General features: G+C 39.3%; 1 protein-coding gene across 1 annotated transcript; it reads right to left on the bottom strand.

Moving 5' to 3' along the window:
* On the bottom strand, window positions 1-14,156 carry LOC110142563 (dihydrodiol dehydrogenase 3-like). Its single transcript, XM_020901806.2, has 9 exons — window positions 14,058-14,156; window positions 11,553-11,720; window positions 10,602-10,718; window positions 9,200-9,277; window positions 8,662-8,784; window positions 5,420-5,529; window positions 4,364-4,529; window positions 2,010-2,092; window positions 1-142 (listed from the first exon to the last, which is right to left on the bottom strand). The coding sequence occupies exons 1-9, from the start codon at window positions 14,139-14,141 to the stop codon at window positions 100-102; spliced, it is 972 nt and encodes a 323-aa protein (XP_020757465.1). The 5' UTR covers window positions 14,142-14,156; the 3' UTR covers window positions 1-99.
* Window positions 14,157-19,126: the final 4,970 nt, after the last annotated feature.

The following is a 19,126-nucleotide window of genomic DNA, read 5'->3' as shown; positions in this document are numbered from 1 at the left end:
TAGAGACACAGCTTTTAATTAGCTCCACCAATCATAACAATTCTCTCCACACCCCAATAATCAGTAAATTCTGATAGAACCATGATGGATTGCTCACAATCAGTATTCTTCAGAAAATGGATAGTCAGGGTGATCAGCAAGGCTGAAAGAGAAAGAGGGATGTTAATTTATTAATTCTGTATCACATGGCCAAGGAGAGTGTTTCTCTGTGGATATAGCCAGGATGGCCTAAACATCTCAGTCTACAACCACATCCCACCTTCTACCCCAGGCACCCAGTCCACGTGTGAATGGTGCCTGCATGCCTGATTCTCACAGTCATAAGCAATATAAACATCACAGTGATATTTACCTTGATTGGAATTACAGTTTGTAAGAAGGTCTGAGATCTACAGCTAAAACATTAAGGTCATTTCAGCCCCAGGTGGAACATTTGGTCCTGGGTGTGATGATGATGATCTCAGTAACAACTGTGCAGATCTTTTTAACACATCCATTCAACAAGTAAGTACTGAGCACCCCCCAAAATAGAGGGCATTCCATTAAGACACTTCTGATCTCTTGAGATGTCGTGGACACATAAGCAACAATACTGATAAAGTGAGATGACTATTTTCTTAATTTACAACAGATTAAAACAGTGGTTAATTAATAGTTAGTATTACTGATGCTTTCCTTTTCCCCTATGTTTTTACTTTTCTTCCTAAATTCATTCCTTTCCATTTATTTCATTAAAGAGTACATTCTGAGTGATTCCATATGCCAAGAGTTATGATTTTGACCTAAGCCCATTAACATGAGTAAGTCCAGGCACTGACAGCCTGAGGAAGGTGAACAGAGAAGTATACTGAAAAGTTTTTGAGTACAGAAAAGTAAATTTCCATCTTTTTGTTTTATTTGTAATATCTTTTTTTCAGAAATCATGATATAGCTTTAGAAACAGGAGACAAAGTTTTGACATCTTTCATTTAAAACTAAATCTTCCCTTTACTAATAATTTGCATTACCTTCTCTCTAAACTCTCTTCTAATTTCTCTGTTTGATTAGCCTTCTTTCTCTTCAATCCTGACATCCTCCTGCAGTAATTAGGCAGCTGGAATTTCATGTTAGTGACTAAGTCAAAGTCAAGGAGTTAGGGGTTCCCTAGGGGATGATCCCTGATGAACAAAGGCAACACTGGAGTAAGTCTTGACTCAAGAAACCAGAGAGACCCAGAAGATCTTACCTGGGTGTGTCCTGCTAAGGACATGGCCATCACTCACTGGAGGATCAGTTAAGCTCATGATCTCCTTGTAACTCAGTTTTGTGAGATTATAAGGATGAGGACATGGGATTTGTAATAGGGGGAAAAGGTCAATGAAGAGATCTATTTGAAAGAAATGGATGGTGTCTGGTTAAGAAAGGCCCATTAGGGAGAAAATTCACCAGACACTTAGGGAAGGGGGTGGAGGCCGGGCCATGTGATCTCTCACTACTGATGCATTTTGCCTTTCATGAGACTTTCCTCCATAAAAAATATCAACAATATATTTTACAATTGTGTTAGGATAAACACAAATGTAGTCCAAGTTGGATTCATTATTACATAGTCATTATTAATCATTTCCTCCCAATTTTATAAAAAGTTTAAAGATAAAATATGTTCACAGGTCCCTAAAAGAATAGTGGGCTGCAGCCACTGTCCCCTTTGTGTCTACTGGATTCCTGGGCCCTGAGAGGAGGTACATCAGGCACAGGGATTAGGAGCACAAAGTAGTGAATTCACCACCATGTCAAATCTAGGGATTTTACTTATGGGCTGTTCTGGGCCCCAGTCACATTTCTGTTGGTCAGAGATGGAGCCCTGAAGGAAACCTTTGGTCTGAGGTCTGCAGGAAGCCTCAGTTTTACAGCTACTCTGGAAACCAGAACTGTCTTCTGAGAATTAAGCTTTTAAAAAGCTTAGTTCCCCTGCTGACCTGCCTGCTACAGAAAGCAGTGTATGTGTGAAATATACACAAGTCACTTACAAGACTAAATCATAATATCGTATGTTACTGTTGAGGCCATCAATTGCTTTCATGTCTTCCGGAGTCAATTCAAAGTCAAGAACCTGGAATAAAGGAGGAATCACAATGACTTCTCTCCCAAGGAGCTGGCCTCCCCCTGGGGACTGGGGAACTTTCCAGCTGGATGGAGACAAGACGAGGAGACAGGGAAGCCATGTCTGTCTTCAGCTTCCAAGTGGGACCCTCTGCAGAGTTCTCACTTCTCCTTTCTATACCCTCTACTTTCCTGCTCCAGTTCTCAGACAGACACACACACACAGGTTGCAAGGCATCAATCCCTTATCTTTCTATGTGAATTTCTTTTGACAGAAGACAAGCAAACAAAAATCAACTTTTTTGCAAACAAAGGCACTGTTGGACAACCTGGACAAAATACGTGCACTTGACTGAACACTAGACTGTTTTTTCCTTCTCAACATCCCCTAAAATATGACCCAGCATAGAGCTTAAACAAGTATGGAAACGAGGATCCCCCTGTGAAAACCTAATCAAGAATCTGATAACAAACTTACTCATTACCTATGAATAAATCTAAGGTGTTGATTATGTATATGTCTCTGTGAGAAAGTTGTGAAATGCATTTAAAATATTAAAGGATACTTAAATAATTAGAAATGCATATCATAGTCACAAAATGGAAATGTCAGTTTTGTATAGAAATCAGTTTTCTCCAAAGTGAGAAGTGCAATGTGAACCAAAGTCTTAAATAGTTATTCGTTTGTGGAAGTTGGTAGATTGGTACTAAAATTTATGTAAAAGAACAGCTAGTCAAGAGCAGTGAAGACATACTTAAAGGAAAAAAAAAATAATGTTATTTAAAGAAAGATTATTTTTCACTATAATAAAGTAGTACAGAGAAGTAAATAGTTAAATAGAACAGAGAGAGGCCAGAAATGTACTTATGGACATTTGATACATGACAGAGTTGACAGTGAAAATCTGTGGGAAAATATGGACAGATTTCTGTTTAACTATATGTATATACCTTTTCATGTCATATTCAAAAATCAGTTTAAGTGTGTTACAGATTGAGATTTGAGTGGAAACAAAAAGCCAGTTTATCAGGGAACATTTCCCTTACCCTTGACTCAGTTTGACCTGTAACTTCCACTGGACAGTGATATTTCCCAGAAGTGGTGAGTCAGATCTGAGCCCAGACGGGAAGAGGATTTTTCCCCACTCACTTACTGGGGTTAATAACGCTGTGATGAGATAAAGACCAAGTAGATTGACAACAGTCTAGCCAAATATATATGAAAAAATATACAGAGAAGCATGCAGTCTCCTGTGACAATAGCCTCATCCACCTGCTAAAGCAGAACTGCTGAGCTGCTCTGCACTGAACTACAAATGCCCAAAAGAGCTCAGCCAAAAACACAACAGCTTAGCTGAGTGCAGGTTGGTTGTGAAACCACAGAATCAAGAGATGCATAAACGATCTCTGCCTTGAACCCCTAAATGGGGGAGATTTCCTGTACAGCTATGGCTAATTATATAATATAAAAATAAAAAGAAGTACAATCTAATAAAACTGTACAAAATCATGAATAGGAACTTTACAAAGGCAGAAACTGAAATGCATGAAAATGAAACTACATTAATATTCAGAGAAGTGTAAAATAAAACCATGATGAATTGGTTCAGGATGACTGCTCTCACTCGCGTGTCCCCAAATTCACATGTTGTTAACCTTACCCCCACTGTGATGGTGCTAGAAATGGAGCTTTTGAGGGGTGATTAGATCATGATAGTGGAGTGTTTACGAACAGAGTTGAACAGTATCATATTCATATAAGAGACTTGAGAGAGCTCTGTTGCCCCCTCCACCGTGTTAAGACACAAGGAGAAGCCTGTGACCTGGAGGAGAGCCCTCACCTGATCATCCAGGCACCCTGACTCCAGTCTTTCAGCTTTAGAACCGTGAGGAATAAATTTCAATTTTTTTTCTAAGCCACTCAATCTGTAGTATTTTGTTAGAGCGGCCTAAACAGTTTAAGAAAATCACATAATGAAATTTTGTCAATTAAAAACAAAGAAAATAAGATGTCATTTGCACGAAGTGACAGAATAAGTTGCAGATGTAATGTTGGATCTAAAATCTCTATTTTCTGTCCAACCTTAACCCTCTCTAGCCACGCCACCTCTCCTGTTGCCACATCAGGAGGAGAAAACCACTGGAAATACACACAAGGCATTCATGCACAGGAAAGAACAGGTAACTCATTTTGATTCAAAAATAGTCTGACAGCTGGACAAAAATGACCCTTGTGAAGGATATTCCTTAGGAGCCCTCTGCCTACAGCCCCACTCATCACCTGCATGTTCTCTTTGATCCTCTTCCTGTTGTAACTCTTGGCTAGAACCACAACCCCACGTTGTATCTGGTAGCGAAGGGCAACCAGAGCTGGGGTTTGCTTGTGCTTTTTGGCAATGGCACAAAGAACCGGGTCCTCCAAAAGAATAGGGTAGTTCGGGTTCACCCTGGAAAGAAATTAAGAAATCCTGAGGAGCTGAGAGTGAGTACTCAGTTTCTAAGAGGCTTCTCAAACAGAACAAGTAGGTCCACTCTAGACCAGTGCTTCTCAAAGTGTGGTCCAGGGACCAGCAGCATCAGTTTCACCTGGAGTCTTGTTAGAAATACAAACCCCATGGCTTAACTGCAGACAAACTGAATCAGAAACTTGACTCTGTCACCTCCCAATCTGTGTTTACAAGGCTCTCCTGGTCACCTGGGTGTATGCTGAGTTGAGATCACAGCTTCCACAGCTGTGGTTTTGTTCTTGTACATCTCAGGGGTTGTTTTTCCTCTCCAATCATAGCCCCAAAGTACAAGAGCATAAAAGGAGAAGGAAAAGACTGGGATACTTTTTAGCTTAACTTTCTCAATATTGATAAAAATTGAGTAGTCTCATAGTAACTATTCTTTTCATCACTATTTACAGTGTGCAGTACTTGTACAGATGTTTACAAAAATGGTTCAAATTGTAATTTTTTTTGATCATCATTGACCTGTTAGGTTTATTATCCTGACTTTAGACATAAGGTAAGGGAAGCTCAGAGAGTCTTTTACTAGCAATGTGTTCATTAGTTAATAAGTAAGTGAATCATGACTTAAGCTTATGTCTTAGATCTCAACTGGGGGATTATATATAGATTTTAATGCAGTCACTTGTTATTGATTAATCTACAAAAAGACACATATAATGTGAAAAATAATTGGCTGAGTGATGAGAAGACAAAAGAGAAGGCTCTTTCGTTTCCTCTCTCTACCCCCTGCCAGTTGAGAGCACTGAGTACAACATAACAAAACATATTCCATGAAAAATTGAATTTTAGGTAAACTCTCTGTTGTCTTCATTAGCATTCCTTACCAATTTTTCAATCGTTGGGATCCCAGAGCACCATAGGCAACAAGAACAATATCATGTGACTTGCAGAACTCCAACAGTTTGTTCTGATTGAGATAAGGGTGACATTCCACCTATAGAATGTGAACATAGAAGAGTGTCAGGTTATATAGGAAAGTGATATCAACATGACAGAGAAAGGCAAAAAGTTTAAAACATCTAAAGAAAAACTAAACTATGGAACACTAAATTGGAACTGAAAATATCAATATCAAGTAATTTTTTAAAGAAATACATATTATATCTCTATTCCCCAAAACAGAAAAAGTAACATTCCTGAGAACAAACAACTCTAGGGACCAGAACTCAGTTACTAAATACACTACCAGGGGACACACCTAACTCCAGATCTGGGACAAGAAAACAACTGTTTGAGTCTGGTACATCAAGTCTTGCAAAATGCAAGAATTTGCTCCAAGATACATGTCTGCAGGACAAAAGAACCAGATTGATGGGTTCCCATGGTAACATCTGAGTAGATTTTAACACCAAAGGGAATCATGAATGAGAGCAAATGTAGCACACAAAGTCAACAAAAATCCCTGAGAGAGAGAGAAAAAGAGCAAAAATGTTTCCCTCTACGGATGATTATTATGAAAACTCCTTTCTCAGAAACTGACAGTTAAAGGGAAGAAGGGAAGTTTTCACCTTGCCTTATAGGAATAGGTGTATTTTATCCTGACTTAATGAGGGAATTCTATTTTTACAATAAAGTGTCAGGTAAGAAGATTAAAAAGTGCTTACATTGAAAATATTGAAAACTGTCCCAATGAAATAATTAATTCAGGTGAACATTACTGATGGATTTTCAACCATTATATGAAAATTTGGGGGAAAATGAACTTCCTCTGATGACAGTTATTATCTAGTAGATGATTAGGTAATTTCAACATGGGATATACGCATTTCCAAATTAAAAATCTAGCTGCCAGTAACTTTACTAGGAGAACAAAAATGCCATCATCACAGTGGGACAGCCGATGATCATGTGCTTCCTACTGGGTGCCAATTGAGGGGCACAGCATGCAAAGGACACAGTCCCAAAATGTATAAATTTATGAGCATAAGTAAGGAGTTCAGATCTATCTGTTTACAGGAATTGAGAAGCAAATTAATAATACAAGATGATAGTCTGATAAATCTATTATATTTGTTGAAAAACTGTTTGGATATCATGGTTAAAAAATATAATTGAATAACCATGACAGGTTAAAAGAGCTTGATATATATGACTCACAGTGACATGTGAGCCACAATGAGATCAGTTCCACCTAATATTACACATGTAAATATATATATATATACACACACCCACATACACATTTGCCAATGTGGCAAAATGTGAAACATTTTGCATACAAGAGGGAAAATATGGGTGTCCTTGATCGTACCCTTAACTTTTCTAATATCTGAAAATTTTCACAATGAAAACTTGGAGGCAAAATTAATGCTAAAGTCACAATAGTTTTGAAGCATTTTTAATTTAGAATATTGATTATACATATATGCTGTGCTGTGCTTAGCTGTTCAGTCATGTCCAACTCCTTGTGACCCCATGGACTGTAACTTGCCAGGATCCTCTGTCCATGGGGATTCTCCAGACAAGAATACTGGAGTGGGTTTCCATGCCCTCCTCCAAGGGTTCTTCCCAACCCAGGGATCAAACCTGGGTCTCCCACTTGCAGGCAGATTCTTTACCATCTGAGCCACTAGGGAAGCCCAAGAATATTGGAGTGGGTAGCCTATCCCCTTCTCCAGGGGATCTTTCCTATCCAGGAATCAAACCAGTGTCTCCTGCTTTGCCAGGAGGATTCTTTACCAACTGAGCTACTAGGGAAACCTAGTGTATATACACACACACACACACACACACACACACACACACACACACACACACGTTTTCTGAGTTTTACAAGCTACATTTTCTGTAGAAGACTCTTACTCCTTGACTTCAAGTTGTATCTTATAGACACTGTTGTTGTTATTTAGTCATTAAGTCATGTTTGATTCCTTAGTGGCCCCATGGACTTCCCAGGCAAGAATACTGGAGTGGGTTGCCATTTCCTTCTCCAGGGCATATTACTAACCCAGGGATTGAACCACAGTCTCCTGCGTTGGCAGGCAGATTCTTTACAGTGCACCACCAGGGGAGCTTGTGGACATTACTTTATATGAAATACAACAGTTGCAGAAAGACAGATATTAATACCTAAATTGGTCAAACTCACAGAATTAAAGACTAATGTGATGGTCACCATGGGGAGGTGGGGGGGGGAGTAGGGAGAGATCAGTATTTGTTATTCATAGGTACAAAATCTCAATTATACAAGATGAATAAATTCTAGAGACTTACTGTACAGCTTTATCCCTATGCTTAAAATTATTGTATTATACAATACAATACAATGAGGTTAAAGTACATTGTATTGTGCAGTGTTATATACTTAAAATGTTTTTAAATGAATCATATTAACTTTTCTTACAGCAATAAAGTAAAAATATAACAAAAATATATGAGTACAGAATCAAACAAAGAAAAAAGTATTTAAACAGTTAATTTTATGATAGACATCAATGGGAGAAAAAGATCAAGACTGAGTAAATCACAGGGTGTGCTCTAGTTCCTGACTATTTCATCTACTGTTAGTATTGCTGTAAGATGCTGATTTCACTCTATAACCTGAATGATTTTCATAACCTCCAGTAAATTTTTCTGTACTATGTTTCCTGTTGAAGACCTGTAAGCACAGAGACACTAAGACTAAGGATTTGGGTATCCAAACCCCACACAAACTCTTAACACTTGTCTCAGCTGATTTATCTCTATTTACTTCCTATTCTATGTTTTAATGGTCTTTCTTCTGTACACAGTTCCCTCTGAGGCACTTTTACCATCTGATTTCTGGAGATCCTTTCAGCTCAGGGAAACACCTCCTCCCTCTAAGTTCTGGGGGACTAGTCTAACCCCCTTCACCTCCAGTACCTTCCCTCAGTGCTCACCACACTTTAGCAGGAAGCCATCCCCAGATTTTCCACCCAGACTTTATCAGACAGAGATACTTTTTGGGTTCTATTCACACCATCCAGACAGAGGCTCTGATCTCTAGAATCATCTGTCCACAAAGGTTGGATGAACAGGAGGGGAGGACAGACAGACATCAGGCCAAGAAGGAGGTTCTGAAGAGCAGGAGGGAGAGGAGACTCACCTGGTTGCAGACAGGCTTGTACTTGAGCCCCGGCTTGTTCAGGATCTTCTCCAGCTGCTTGTGGTTGAAGTTGGACACCCCGATGGACTTGGTCAGCCCTGCATCTTTACATGTCTCCAGGGCCTGGGGAGCGGGGGTGGTGAGCAGTCATTTCAAATGAGTGATAGATCAAGAATAAATGCTCAAAAAAAAATCTGTAAAAAATGTCTCATGTCAAGAATTGACATTGATTTTAAGAAAGAAAAAAGGAGAAGAAGGTCATGACACAAGAAGAAGAATTAACCATCTCCTCCTTAGAAAACCCTGGAGAAGACATATCACATGGAAGGAAATAGATGCCTGGCTTCACCATCCCAGATTCTGTCCTTTCCTGTGAACATTTCAGTAATGGTTTTCTCCCCACAACCCCAACATCCCAGTCCTTAGATTCATGAACTGCTGAGTTTGATAGTCCACAGCCCATTCTCACAGGTAGAAGAAAGAAAGGAGGTTCCCAGTCTCCTGGCTCCTCCCCTGGTTTTCTCCTTCCTGGACTCACCTCCCATGTGCGGCAGAAATCTACAGAGTCATATATCACTTTTCCATTTTCATCTTTTGGAAAAAGCTCCTCTCCTGGCTGGAATAGAAGCAGTAATTTTAGAGATGTCACAAAATAATTTCTCCATTTAGTCAGCCTGCCAGGCACATCTAGGACCAGGACATTAACCTCCATAAGATAGGTTTACAACATTCCAGATCTCTTACACTTACCATATGTTTTAATAAATAGAATTTTCCTAGGTCCTAAAGGGGACTCATTGTTACTGATGTAAAGAATGGCAATGTTACATGGCTTTATTTCAAGAATAAAAATTGCAATCTTGACTTAGATGTGATAGAGTTTCTTTTCTCTCTGAGCATCTGATAGCCCTAGGGCAGACACATGAACCAACAAGACTTTCCTTAGGTTGATATGGGATGTGAAAGATCCAGACATGCTCTCAAATGTTCATGACCATAAGCCTTAAACAAATCAAGGTTAATTTACCACTGATGGAAAATATTGATATAAAAATAAAGCCAACCAAGAGTAATGGAAAGTTAAGTGGTAGGGGGAGAAAGGAGACACTTCTGAAGAGTACTGCAAATCCTTAAATCTTCCATACCTGGGCCTTGCCATCTACATAAACCAATAAAATCTTCTGCATAGGATGACTTGGCTTGAGTTGATTTCTGCAACTTAAAATCAACCTAGAACTCTGGGACAATCTAGAAGGATAGGTTGGGGAGGGAGGTGGGAGGGGGGTTCAGAATGGGAGGGACACATGTATACCTTTGGCCTATTCATGTTTATGTATGACAAAACCATCACAATATTGTAAAGTAATTAACCTCCAATTAAAATAAATAAATATTTTTTTAAAAAGCAGTTCTAAGTAATACAGTTCTTAATGACTAAGTGCAGTCCACAGACCTCATCATGAAGACAGGCAACAGTGTAGGCAAAGTCTCCTAAATCCCAATAAAGGTTTAGACTCATCTAGAGAGAGCACCATCAAAACTGCTCAACTTGAAAGGGTGAAAGATGAGATAAACTCATCTTGTTCAAGTGTAAGGCAGTGTCATGCTCACCACAGCTGCACCAAACTCTGTGTTCTTAAAATCCCCAAGGGACTCAAGAGTCATACTCAGTACTGTGTACAGAACTCATCTATTTCTATTCCCTCAAGTTTTTGAGCAGAGAACATGAGATTGTTGAGCTTTTTTCTCTGGGAGGAATGACAAATTAAAAATTTAAAAAAACTCAATAAAAAGATAATCATAAATGATTGTTTGGGAATTCTACTCTGGTGAAGAGTGTATCTATCCTACTATGAAAAATCTGAAGTCAACCATCCATGCAGGTTGATAGACATTCTGACACAAGAATTAAAATAGTTGTAATCATACAAATTGCCAACCTTCAGAGCCAGTGGAAAATGAATAATGTAGAGATCGACATAGTCCAGTTGAAGATTTTTCAGTGACTTTTCCAAGGCTGGTCGGACCAACTCTGGTTGAAGGAAAGTGGACCAAAGCTGCAGAGATTAAAGAAAGGGAGCTGCATGAAATTAACATTGTAGGTAACTTTGTTTTTATGTTTTCATCTAAAAATCAGAGATTTTTCCTGATTAGAAATGGATGATCACAGAGGAAAACCACCCTGTTTCTTTTTCAGTTCCATTTTTTATCTAACCAACCCATGTAAACTTTGTTATTTGATGGAATTTATCACTAGTACATAATTCACAATGGAAGAAAATGATCCAAGAAATAAAAAGTATTATCAAATAGCTAATAAAGCCATCATCTGAATTACGTTTAATAAAGTTTAAAAGCAGTTCACAAAGTCAATCTAATTCTATTAAATAATCAGTCCTCTTAGGAGTAATTAGAATCTTTTTGTTTATGTAACTTTAGGAAGTGTTTTGAACATATTATGTGCAGAACATAATTCAAGACATTTGGTTAGATCTTACATAATAAAAAACAGTGTCTCCTATTTCCACCTCTTAGATGGAAGTAAGAACCGAGATTTAGAATTTGAAGAAAATTTAGAAAGTTCCCTAGATGATAAGAAAAGCTATAATCTAATTATTTCTGTCTGATTCATTAGCCCATACTAAACCACACTGCTCTGGTCTAGGCTCAGAAAAATAAAGTGACTTTAATTTAAAATTAAAATTTGAATCAATGATGAGAAAGCCATCATCACTCTCACTTTCTTTTTGGATACCAGATTTAATACACAAATATGTGTGAAAAAAGTTGTACCCATAAGCAGTGTTCACCAACCAGCTATTGATCTGACTACATAATTATTACCTGCACACCATGACTTGCATACATGTGCACACACAAACACACAGCACCTTTGAAGTGTAGAATATATCTTCTCTCTTCACAGTGCCATCTGCAATCTTGCTCCGAATGGCTTGTCCAACTTGTCCTTCATTTTGGTACAAATGAGCACAGTCAATATGGCGAAACCCAACCTCTATAGCCAATTGGGTGACCTCCAGAGCTTCACTCTTAGGAACCTACATAAGCAACAAAGGTGGTAGTTGAATATTTACATGATAAAGAAACTGCTGATGTACAAGCTTTGATTTTTCCCAAGAAAAAGAAACAAACAAAAGCTTTAATGTTTCTTTGTGCTTTTGTTAGTTCTGCATGTGTGGTGTTGAACCCATGATGGTTTACCTGAAATTTCCTGTAAAGTTATTAAATGAATACCCAGGAAGTCTTCAATCCCAGGTGATCAGTGGTTGATCAAAGGCATCAGAGGACCCCAAAGGCCACCTCCAGGTTCAGTGATGTGCTGGAGGAACTCATAAAAGTGAAAAAAGTGAATGTGTTAGTTGTTCAGTTGTGTCCAACTCTTTGCGACTTCATGCATGGACTGTAGTCCACTAGGCTCCTCTGTCAATGGAACTCTCCAGGCAAGGAAGATCCCCTTCTCCAGGGGATCTTCCTGACACAGGGATCAAACCTGTGTCTCCTGAATTGCAAGTGATTCTTTACCATCTGAGCCATGCATATTATTTATACAGTGAGATATTTTAAGCAAAGTCAATAAGGGTAAAGGTTCATGATACAAAGCAACAAGAAACAAGGTGAAATCTTCTAAGAGTGCTCTACCAATGTAGTCATGCAGAATACACAAAATAAAAACTATATCTATTCAAAGTGTACTAAGTGATTTTTTTTAAATGCCTATCCTGGTGGCTCAGATGGGAAAGAATTCGCCTGCAATGCAGGAGATGTGGGTTTGATCTCTGGGTCAGGAACATCCCTTAGAGAAGGGGATGGCAACCCACTCCAGTATTTGTGTCTGGAAAATCCTATGGAGAGAGGAGCCTAGCAGGTTATAGTCCTTGGGTTCACAAAGAGTTGGACACAACTGATGGACTACCACTTTTGATTTCTTTCCCTGTATGATGAATATCACAACCAAGCTTGTTAACAGTTCCATCACCTCACATAGTTAACTTTTGTTTGTGAGACCTTTAAGGTCTACCCTCTTAGCAAATCTCAAGAATACAACCCATTATTATTAACAGTAGCCACTGTGTTGTACATCAGGTCTCCAGACTTATTTATCTTACAATTGAAGGCCTTTGCCATTTGACCAGCATCTTTCCATTTTCCCCAACTTTATCCCCAGCTCCTGGTCACTGTGATTCTACTCTCTGCTTCTATGAGTTCAACTTTTTTTTATAGATCGTACTCAGAGAGAGATCATGCAGTGTTTGTTCTTTATGTCTGACTTATTTTACTCAGCTTAATGTTATCTAAGTTCATCCATGTGGTTGCAAATGATGGATAATTTCTTTTATAAGCCTGAATAATATTTTGCTTCTTTTTATGTGACTTGTAATCTTTTCTTTTTCAAGGAGGTGCTTGTCTAACTTCCATCTGTTGGGTCTGGGTCTGGCTTTCCTTAAATGCAGGGTCATTCAGGGATGTGCTGAGGAATGAATTAGTGAGCTTCAGTAATAGCTGAACCCTTCCCTCTCCTCATCCTAGTTTGCACTACAAAGTCCTGACTTCTGTCTTCAAAATTTCTCTGAATATTTCCTTCTGTTTCATACATAAAAGAAGTGATATTCAAAGTTTAATGGCCAGCCCCTTGTCATACAACTATTCAATACATATTCTAAAGACAAGATGGGTAGCAAATTTTCTGGATTCCAGTCTAGTAAATTATCCTCTTTGTCCCTCTTACACTCAAGCACTGAAGACCATAGTTAGATAAAAATATATTACAAAAGCCTTTGAAACCTTTCCCTGTAAGGCTATAGCTTGTCTCCTCAAATGGCACTGAACTTTCCATTAGAAGTTTCCACACAAAAACAGAAGTACAGGGCAAAACACAGTTGAAGTGTTTCTTCCCTGTGACCTAGTAGGTATTCCACAGTAGAAAAGCAATTTTCTCCCATTAGTTTTCAGTCACTTCATCTTCAGGAACTTTTACCTCAAATACTTCTCTGGGTCATGTCTTTTTGGAAGGAGGAAACAGTTCTGGAATTAATGAAATATACAGAGAAACCTGGCCATTACAATCACCCTCAAAGCAAAGCAGCTGACAGTCAGTGTTCTTGACTGCTGAGTCTCACCTCTTCTGCCAAGCTGGAAAAGAGAAGGAAACTGGAGGGGAACCCAGAGAAATCTGCAGGTGAGCACAGCCTCAGACCCTGATGGAGAGTGGAGACTGGATGCTCTCTCCCCTTTCACAGGGCTTGGTTCTAGCCTGGTTAGTGGAACCACGTGATCCTCCCAGAGTCACACAGGAGCTCAGTGCTTGACAACCCAAGTTCCTTACACTCATGTCACATCCACTACTATTTATGTCAACCCACAACCACTACTCTTACCTCCTCAGGTGCATAGGTTCCAAATCCTAGGATAGGAATGAAGTGGCCATCATTAAGCTTCACCCTCTGGTATTTGGGATTCATTGCCTATTGCTCCTCTGAGGAAGCAGACTCTGATTATTTTCTTCTGTCTTCACAGGTTATAATTAATAGGAAGGTAACGCCCCAGCTGCACTGTCCAGTGTTAGCAGATACACTGTAGGAGGAGTATGATTAAACCAATAGCCATGGAGTAAGAAATAAACAAAGGGTATTAATTTAACTTGTTTGCTTTTATATCAGAATAATAGTCACATTATACAATGATATAAATCATTAATTTCTTGGAAAATATTACTTTATTTTTTATAAATAAATTTTTAATTCTGGATCCACTTACATTATTGTAAATTATTTCATGGGATTTGCTGAATAATTATTAACCACAAAGACAGAAATATAGATTAATGGAACAGAATACAAAGTCCAGAGATAAATCCACGAACCTATGGACACCTTATCTTCGACAAAGGAGGCAAGAATATGCAATGGAAAAAAGAAAACCTCTTTAACAAGTGGTGCTGGGAAAACTGGTCAACCACTTGTAAGCGAATGAAACTAGAACACTTTCTAACACCATACACAAAAATAAACTTAAAATGGATTAAAGATCTAAATGTAAGACCAGAAACTATAAAACTCCTAGAGGAGAACATAGGCAAAACACTCTCTGACATAAATCACAGTAGACTAGAAATCACACACACCAATTTTTTAAATTTTTGGATTATGAAGCCCAATCTTGAGCAAACATCAATTGAAACAATTATCTATATTACAGTGCATACACACACATACTTATACACACAATCACAGAATTTAAAGTAATGACTATTAAGGATTTCTCAAAATGCTAACACTTAATAAAGAATGAAAACATCAAATGAATATAAATTTGCCTTTTTATATATCCTACCAGCAAAATTATTTTGCTTATAGATGGGGGTGAAATTCTGAAAATGATGTGAAAATCATACATTCTGGCAAAGGTCTTATTAGAGGTTAGTTATTAATGGTTTTTACTGTGTGCAATATGTTAACAGACTCTCTGTTCACATCTTTTAGCTAGTTTTGTTGTTCAGTTGCTCAGTCATGTCTGACTCTCCAACCCCACGGACTGTAGCACGTCAGGCCTCTCTGTCCTTCACCATCTCCCGGAGCATGCTTAAATTCATGTCCATTGAGTTATCGATGTCATTCAACCATCTCTTCCTTTGTCATCCTGTTCTCTTCCTGCCTTCAATATTTCCCAGCATCAGGGTCTTTTCTAATGAGTCAGCTAGTTAGAGAACTTTTAAAATTGCCATGACATAAATGATATTTTATATAATTTATTATATTGCTCAACATTATTCATAAAAGGAACACCTGTAAACAAGTTAAATTATAATATATCTGGAAGAGTGAGGGAAATCATCAAACATTGCTACAATGGAATGTTGTGAAGCCAATTAAAATTTAACATGGAAAGTAAAGTTAGTTAAAGAGTGAGCTATGACTGCTGGATTTTCACATGGAAGCATAAAGAAAATTAAAGAAACTAGATATAAACTAGTTATACAACCTCATAGGAGCCCTGGGAAACAGAGGAACACCTAGAGTGACAAATGAACCAGCTTCCCAGGTGATGGAGTGGTAAAGAATCTGCCTGCAATGCAGGAGAGACAGGTTCAATCCTTGGGTCAGGAAGATATACTGGAGAAGGAAATGAAAACCCATTCCAGCATTCTTGCCTGGGGAATTCTATGGACAGTGGAACCTGGTGGGCTAGTCCATAGGGTCTCAAAAGAGTCAGACATAATTTAGTGACTAAACAACAACAACAACAAATGAACACCCAATTAAGAAAAATTCAGGACAGAATGGCAGGAAATTTCATCATACGTTTACTCACCTGTACCCTCCTTCTGCTTGGGGAAATGCAGTCTCCCAGTTGCCTCCCTCAAACCAGAATGATCACAGAAAACCTTATCTGCAATGTTCCAACCTACTTGGGGGCTGCCTGGAGACTGGTGTCTGTTTCACTCAATATTCTAAGCTTAAACTGAAGAGCAGCTAGAGTATCTCATTACAGCTGCAGGGAGACTATACATATGTGGGGCCAGGGACAAAGGATAAGAGTGGAGACATAGACTAGACCATGTAAAACTCTGAGTAGAACTGGAGTGTGCATTTGGGGGATAGTAGGGCACTTCAAAAACAATCATAAATTCAGGAGAATAAAAAAGGTTCACATATGCCAGGCAAGATTATGACTCAGAAATGAACCTAGTTGTCCTCAGTTTTCCTATGGGCTGATGCCAGGACTAGGAGTATGCCAAGCAAACTAGTGAAGGACTGTCAGGACATGAAGCAAATCTACCAGCAGTGAGTGCATGCCTGTTGTTTCAAGTGCCCAACTATGAACACACGCAGGAACACACACACACACACACACACACACACATGCAGGAACACACACACACAGGACAGAAAGAGAGAAAGGAAGGAAGGAGAAAGAAAGAAAAAAAGAAAGAGGAAACCATGGTCCAGGAAAGGAAGAAGATAAATTGGCACTGACTCTTCCTGAACAATCACAGGAGCCACACTGCGTGCACAGTGAGTGTCACACATTGTCCTGGGGAGGAGCTCCAGGTGGGCAAGAGGGTGCTGAGCTCAGCTCCCCCAGGAGCACATCAGGGTCACATCTTCTGAAAACACACAACACCAGCAGGAAGCCTCGTCCACTCCAAGGCTGTACAGAACCGTCCCCGTGGAGTTGGGTGGGAAGGGAAGAGAAGCCGTCAGATCAGGACTGAGCCCCCGGGAGGGCCCCAGATGAGGACTGGGGACACGGGCTTGGAGGTCCTCCCTGGAGAGACCCGTGCACACCACGCACTGGGCACCACAGCCCTGGGATGACCCCAGGAGGTTTCAGCCCCGCAGCTGCTGTGAGTCCAGGGGGATCCACAGGAGGCCCGGGGACCTGACTCCTCTCCTGAGACACATACCCGCTCCTGCTCCTGGAATAGGCTGAGGGGGCACAGGACACTGCCCAGGAATCGGGCTGGTTTACTGGGCAACCCATGTGCCCCAAGCCCACAGATGCCCCCTCAGTGCCTCTGGATCCAGTTCATCTCCCCGTGATGCCCATGCTGGGCAGAGTGGGCAGTGCCCATACAAGGACACACCTGCAAGACACGGATGGATAACTAGTTTTGTAGAAATAGAGAAAGTTAGACAAATTGAAAAGACAGAGGAATTTGTTTCAAATGAAAGAATAAGAAAATAACACCTGCAAAATCAGCTAATAAAACAGATATATTGCTTACCAAAGTAATTTACCAGAATTCAAAGTGTAAGTAATACAAATGCTAGCTGAACTAGGGAAAAGAGTAAATGAACACAGTGAGACTGTTAACAAGTAACTAAAAAATATTTTTAAAAATAACCAGTCAAAACTGAATAATGCAATAACTCAGATTAAAAAAACACTCTAGAAGGAATTAATAGCAGATTAGGTGTTACAGAAAAATTCATAAGTGACCTGGAAGAGAGATTTGTGTGAGTCAAGCATTAGCATTAATAACAGCAAAAAGGGAAACAAACTTTAAAAAAGAGAACCATTTAAAAAGCCTCTTGGACAACATCAAGTGTACTAACATCCTCATGATAAGAGTGCTAGAAGAAAGAGAGAGAGAGAGAGAGAGAGAGAGAGAGAGAGAGAGAGAGAGAGAGGGAGAAAGGGGCAGAAAAGCTATTTGATGAAATTATGGCTAAAAATATCCTGAACCGGCAGAAGGGAAAAGCTATACAGGTGCAAGATGCACAGAGAGCCCCAAGTAAGATAAAACCAAAGAGGCCCAGACCAAGACACATCAAAATTAAAAAGGCAGACGTTAAAGATAAAGAGAGGATTCTAAAGACAGCAAGGGGAAAATGATGAGTCACATACAAGGAAAAAGACATCAGGCTGTTGGTTGATTATTCTGCAGAAATTAGGCACAACAGTGTGGCATGATGTTTCTAAAGTGCTGAAAGGGAAAAACCTACAACCTAGGATACTAGGAAATAGATCCAATAATGTATAATAACCCTAAATGAAGTATAATCTATAAAATAATGAATCACTCAGTTGTATATCTGAAATAATATAATATTTTGTCAACTATATTCCAATGAAAAAGACAAAAATGTTTGCTTTCCTGATCATTAAAATCATACATGCTGCTAAGTCACTTCAGTCATGTCCAACTCTATGCGGCCCCATAGATGGCAGCCCACCAGGCTCCTGCAGCCCACCAGGCTCCCCCATCCCTGGGATTCTCCAGGCAAGAACAATGGAGTGGGCTGCCATTTCCTTCTCCAATGCATGAAAGTGAAAAGGGAAAGTGAAGTTGCTCAGTCATGTCCAACTCTTCGCGATCCCATGGACTGCAGCCCACAAGGCTCCTCAGTCCATGGGATTTTCCAGGCAAGAGTACTGGAGTGGGGTGCCATTGCCTTCTCCAAAATCATACATACAAATTACAGAATTTAGGGGCAGAAAGGAGAGGTTAGAGAATAAATATAACCTAATAAATAAATATAACAATTAGCCTGTTGTGCTTGTGCTTAGTCACTCAGTTGTGTCTAGCTCTTTACGACCCCATGGACAGTAGCCCACCAGGCTTCTCTGTTTTTGGGATTCTCCAGGCAAGAATATTGGAGTGGGTTGCCATACCCTTCTCCAGGGTATCTTCCCAACCCAGGGATAAAACCTGGGTCTCCTGCATTGCAGACATATTCCTTAGCATCTGAGCCGCAAGGTAAGCCCAATTAGCCTGTTAGAAAATTTTTAACATTTGACACATTTTTTGGTCATGATTTTCCTTTACAAATGTGTGAATTTGTATTTTATTTACAAATCAGAAAATCTCCAACATGCAAATTGTATGCTTTCCTTTTGACTTAAGTATCTTCTGAAGCTATCAAATATTATTTTCAAAATTCAGTATTATATTTTGCTTGTTTTGAGTAGTGTATGGTCTTAATTTACTTCATTCCTTCAT

The sequence above is a fragment of the Odocoileus virginianus genome, chromosome 9, assembly GCF_023699985.2.
Source record: "Odocoileus virginianus isolate 20LAN1187 ecotype Illinois chromosome 9, Ovbor_1.2, whole genome shotgun sequence".
Taxonomy (NCBI): Eukaryota; Metazoa; Chordata; class Mammalia; order Artiodactyla; family Cervidae; genus Odocoileus; species Odocoileus virginianus.
The sequence above is the reverse complement of the archived record's forward strand: the minus strand, read 5'-3'. Positions and strand labels throughout refer to the sequence as shown.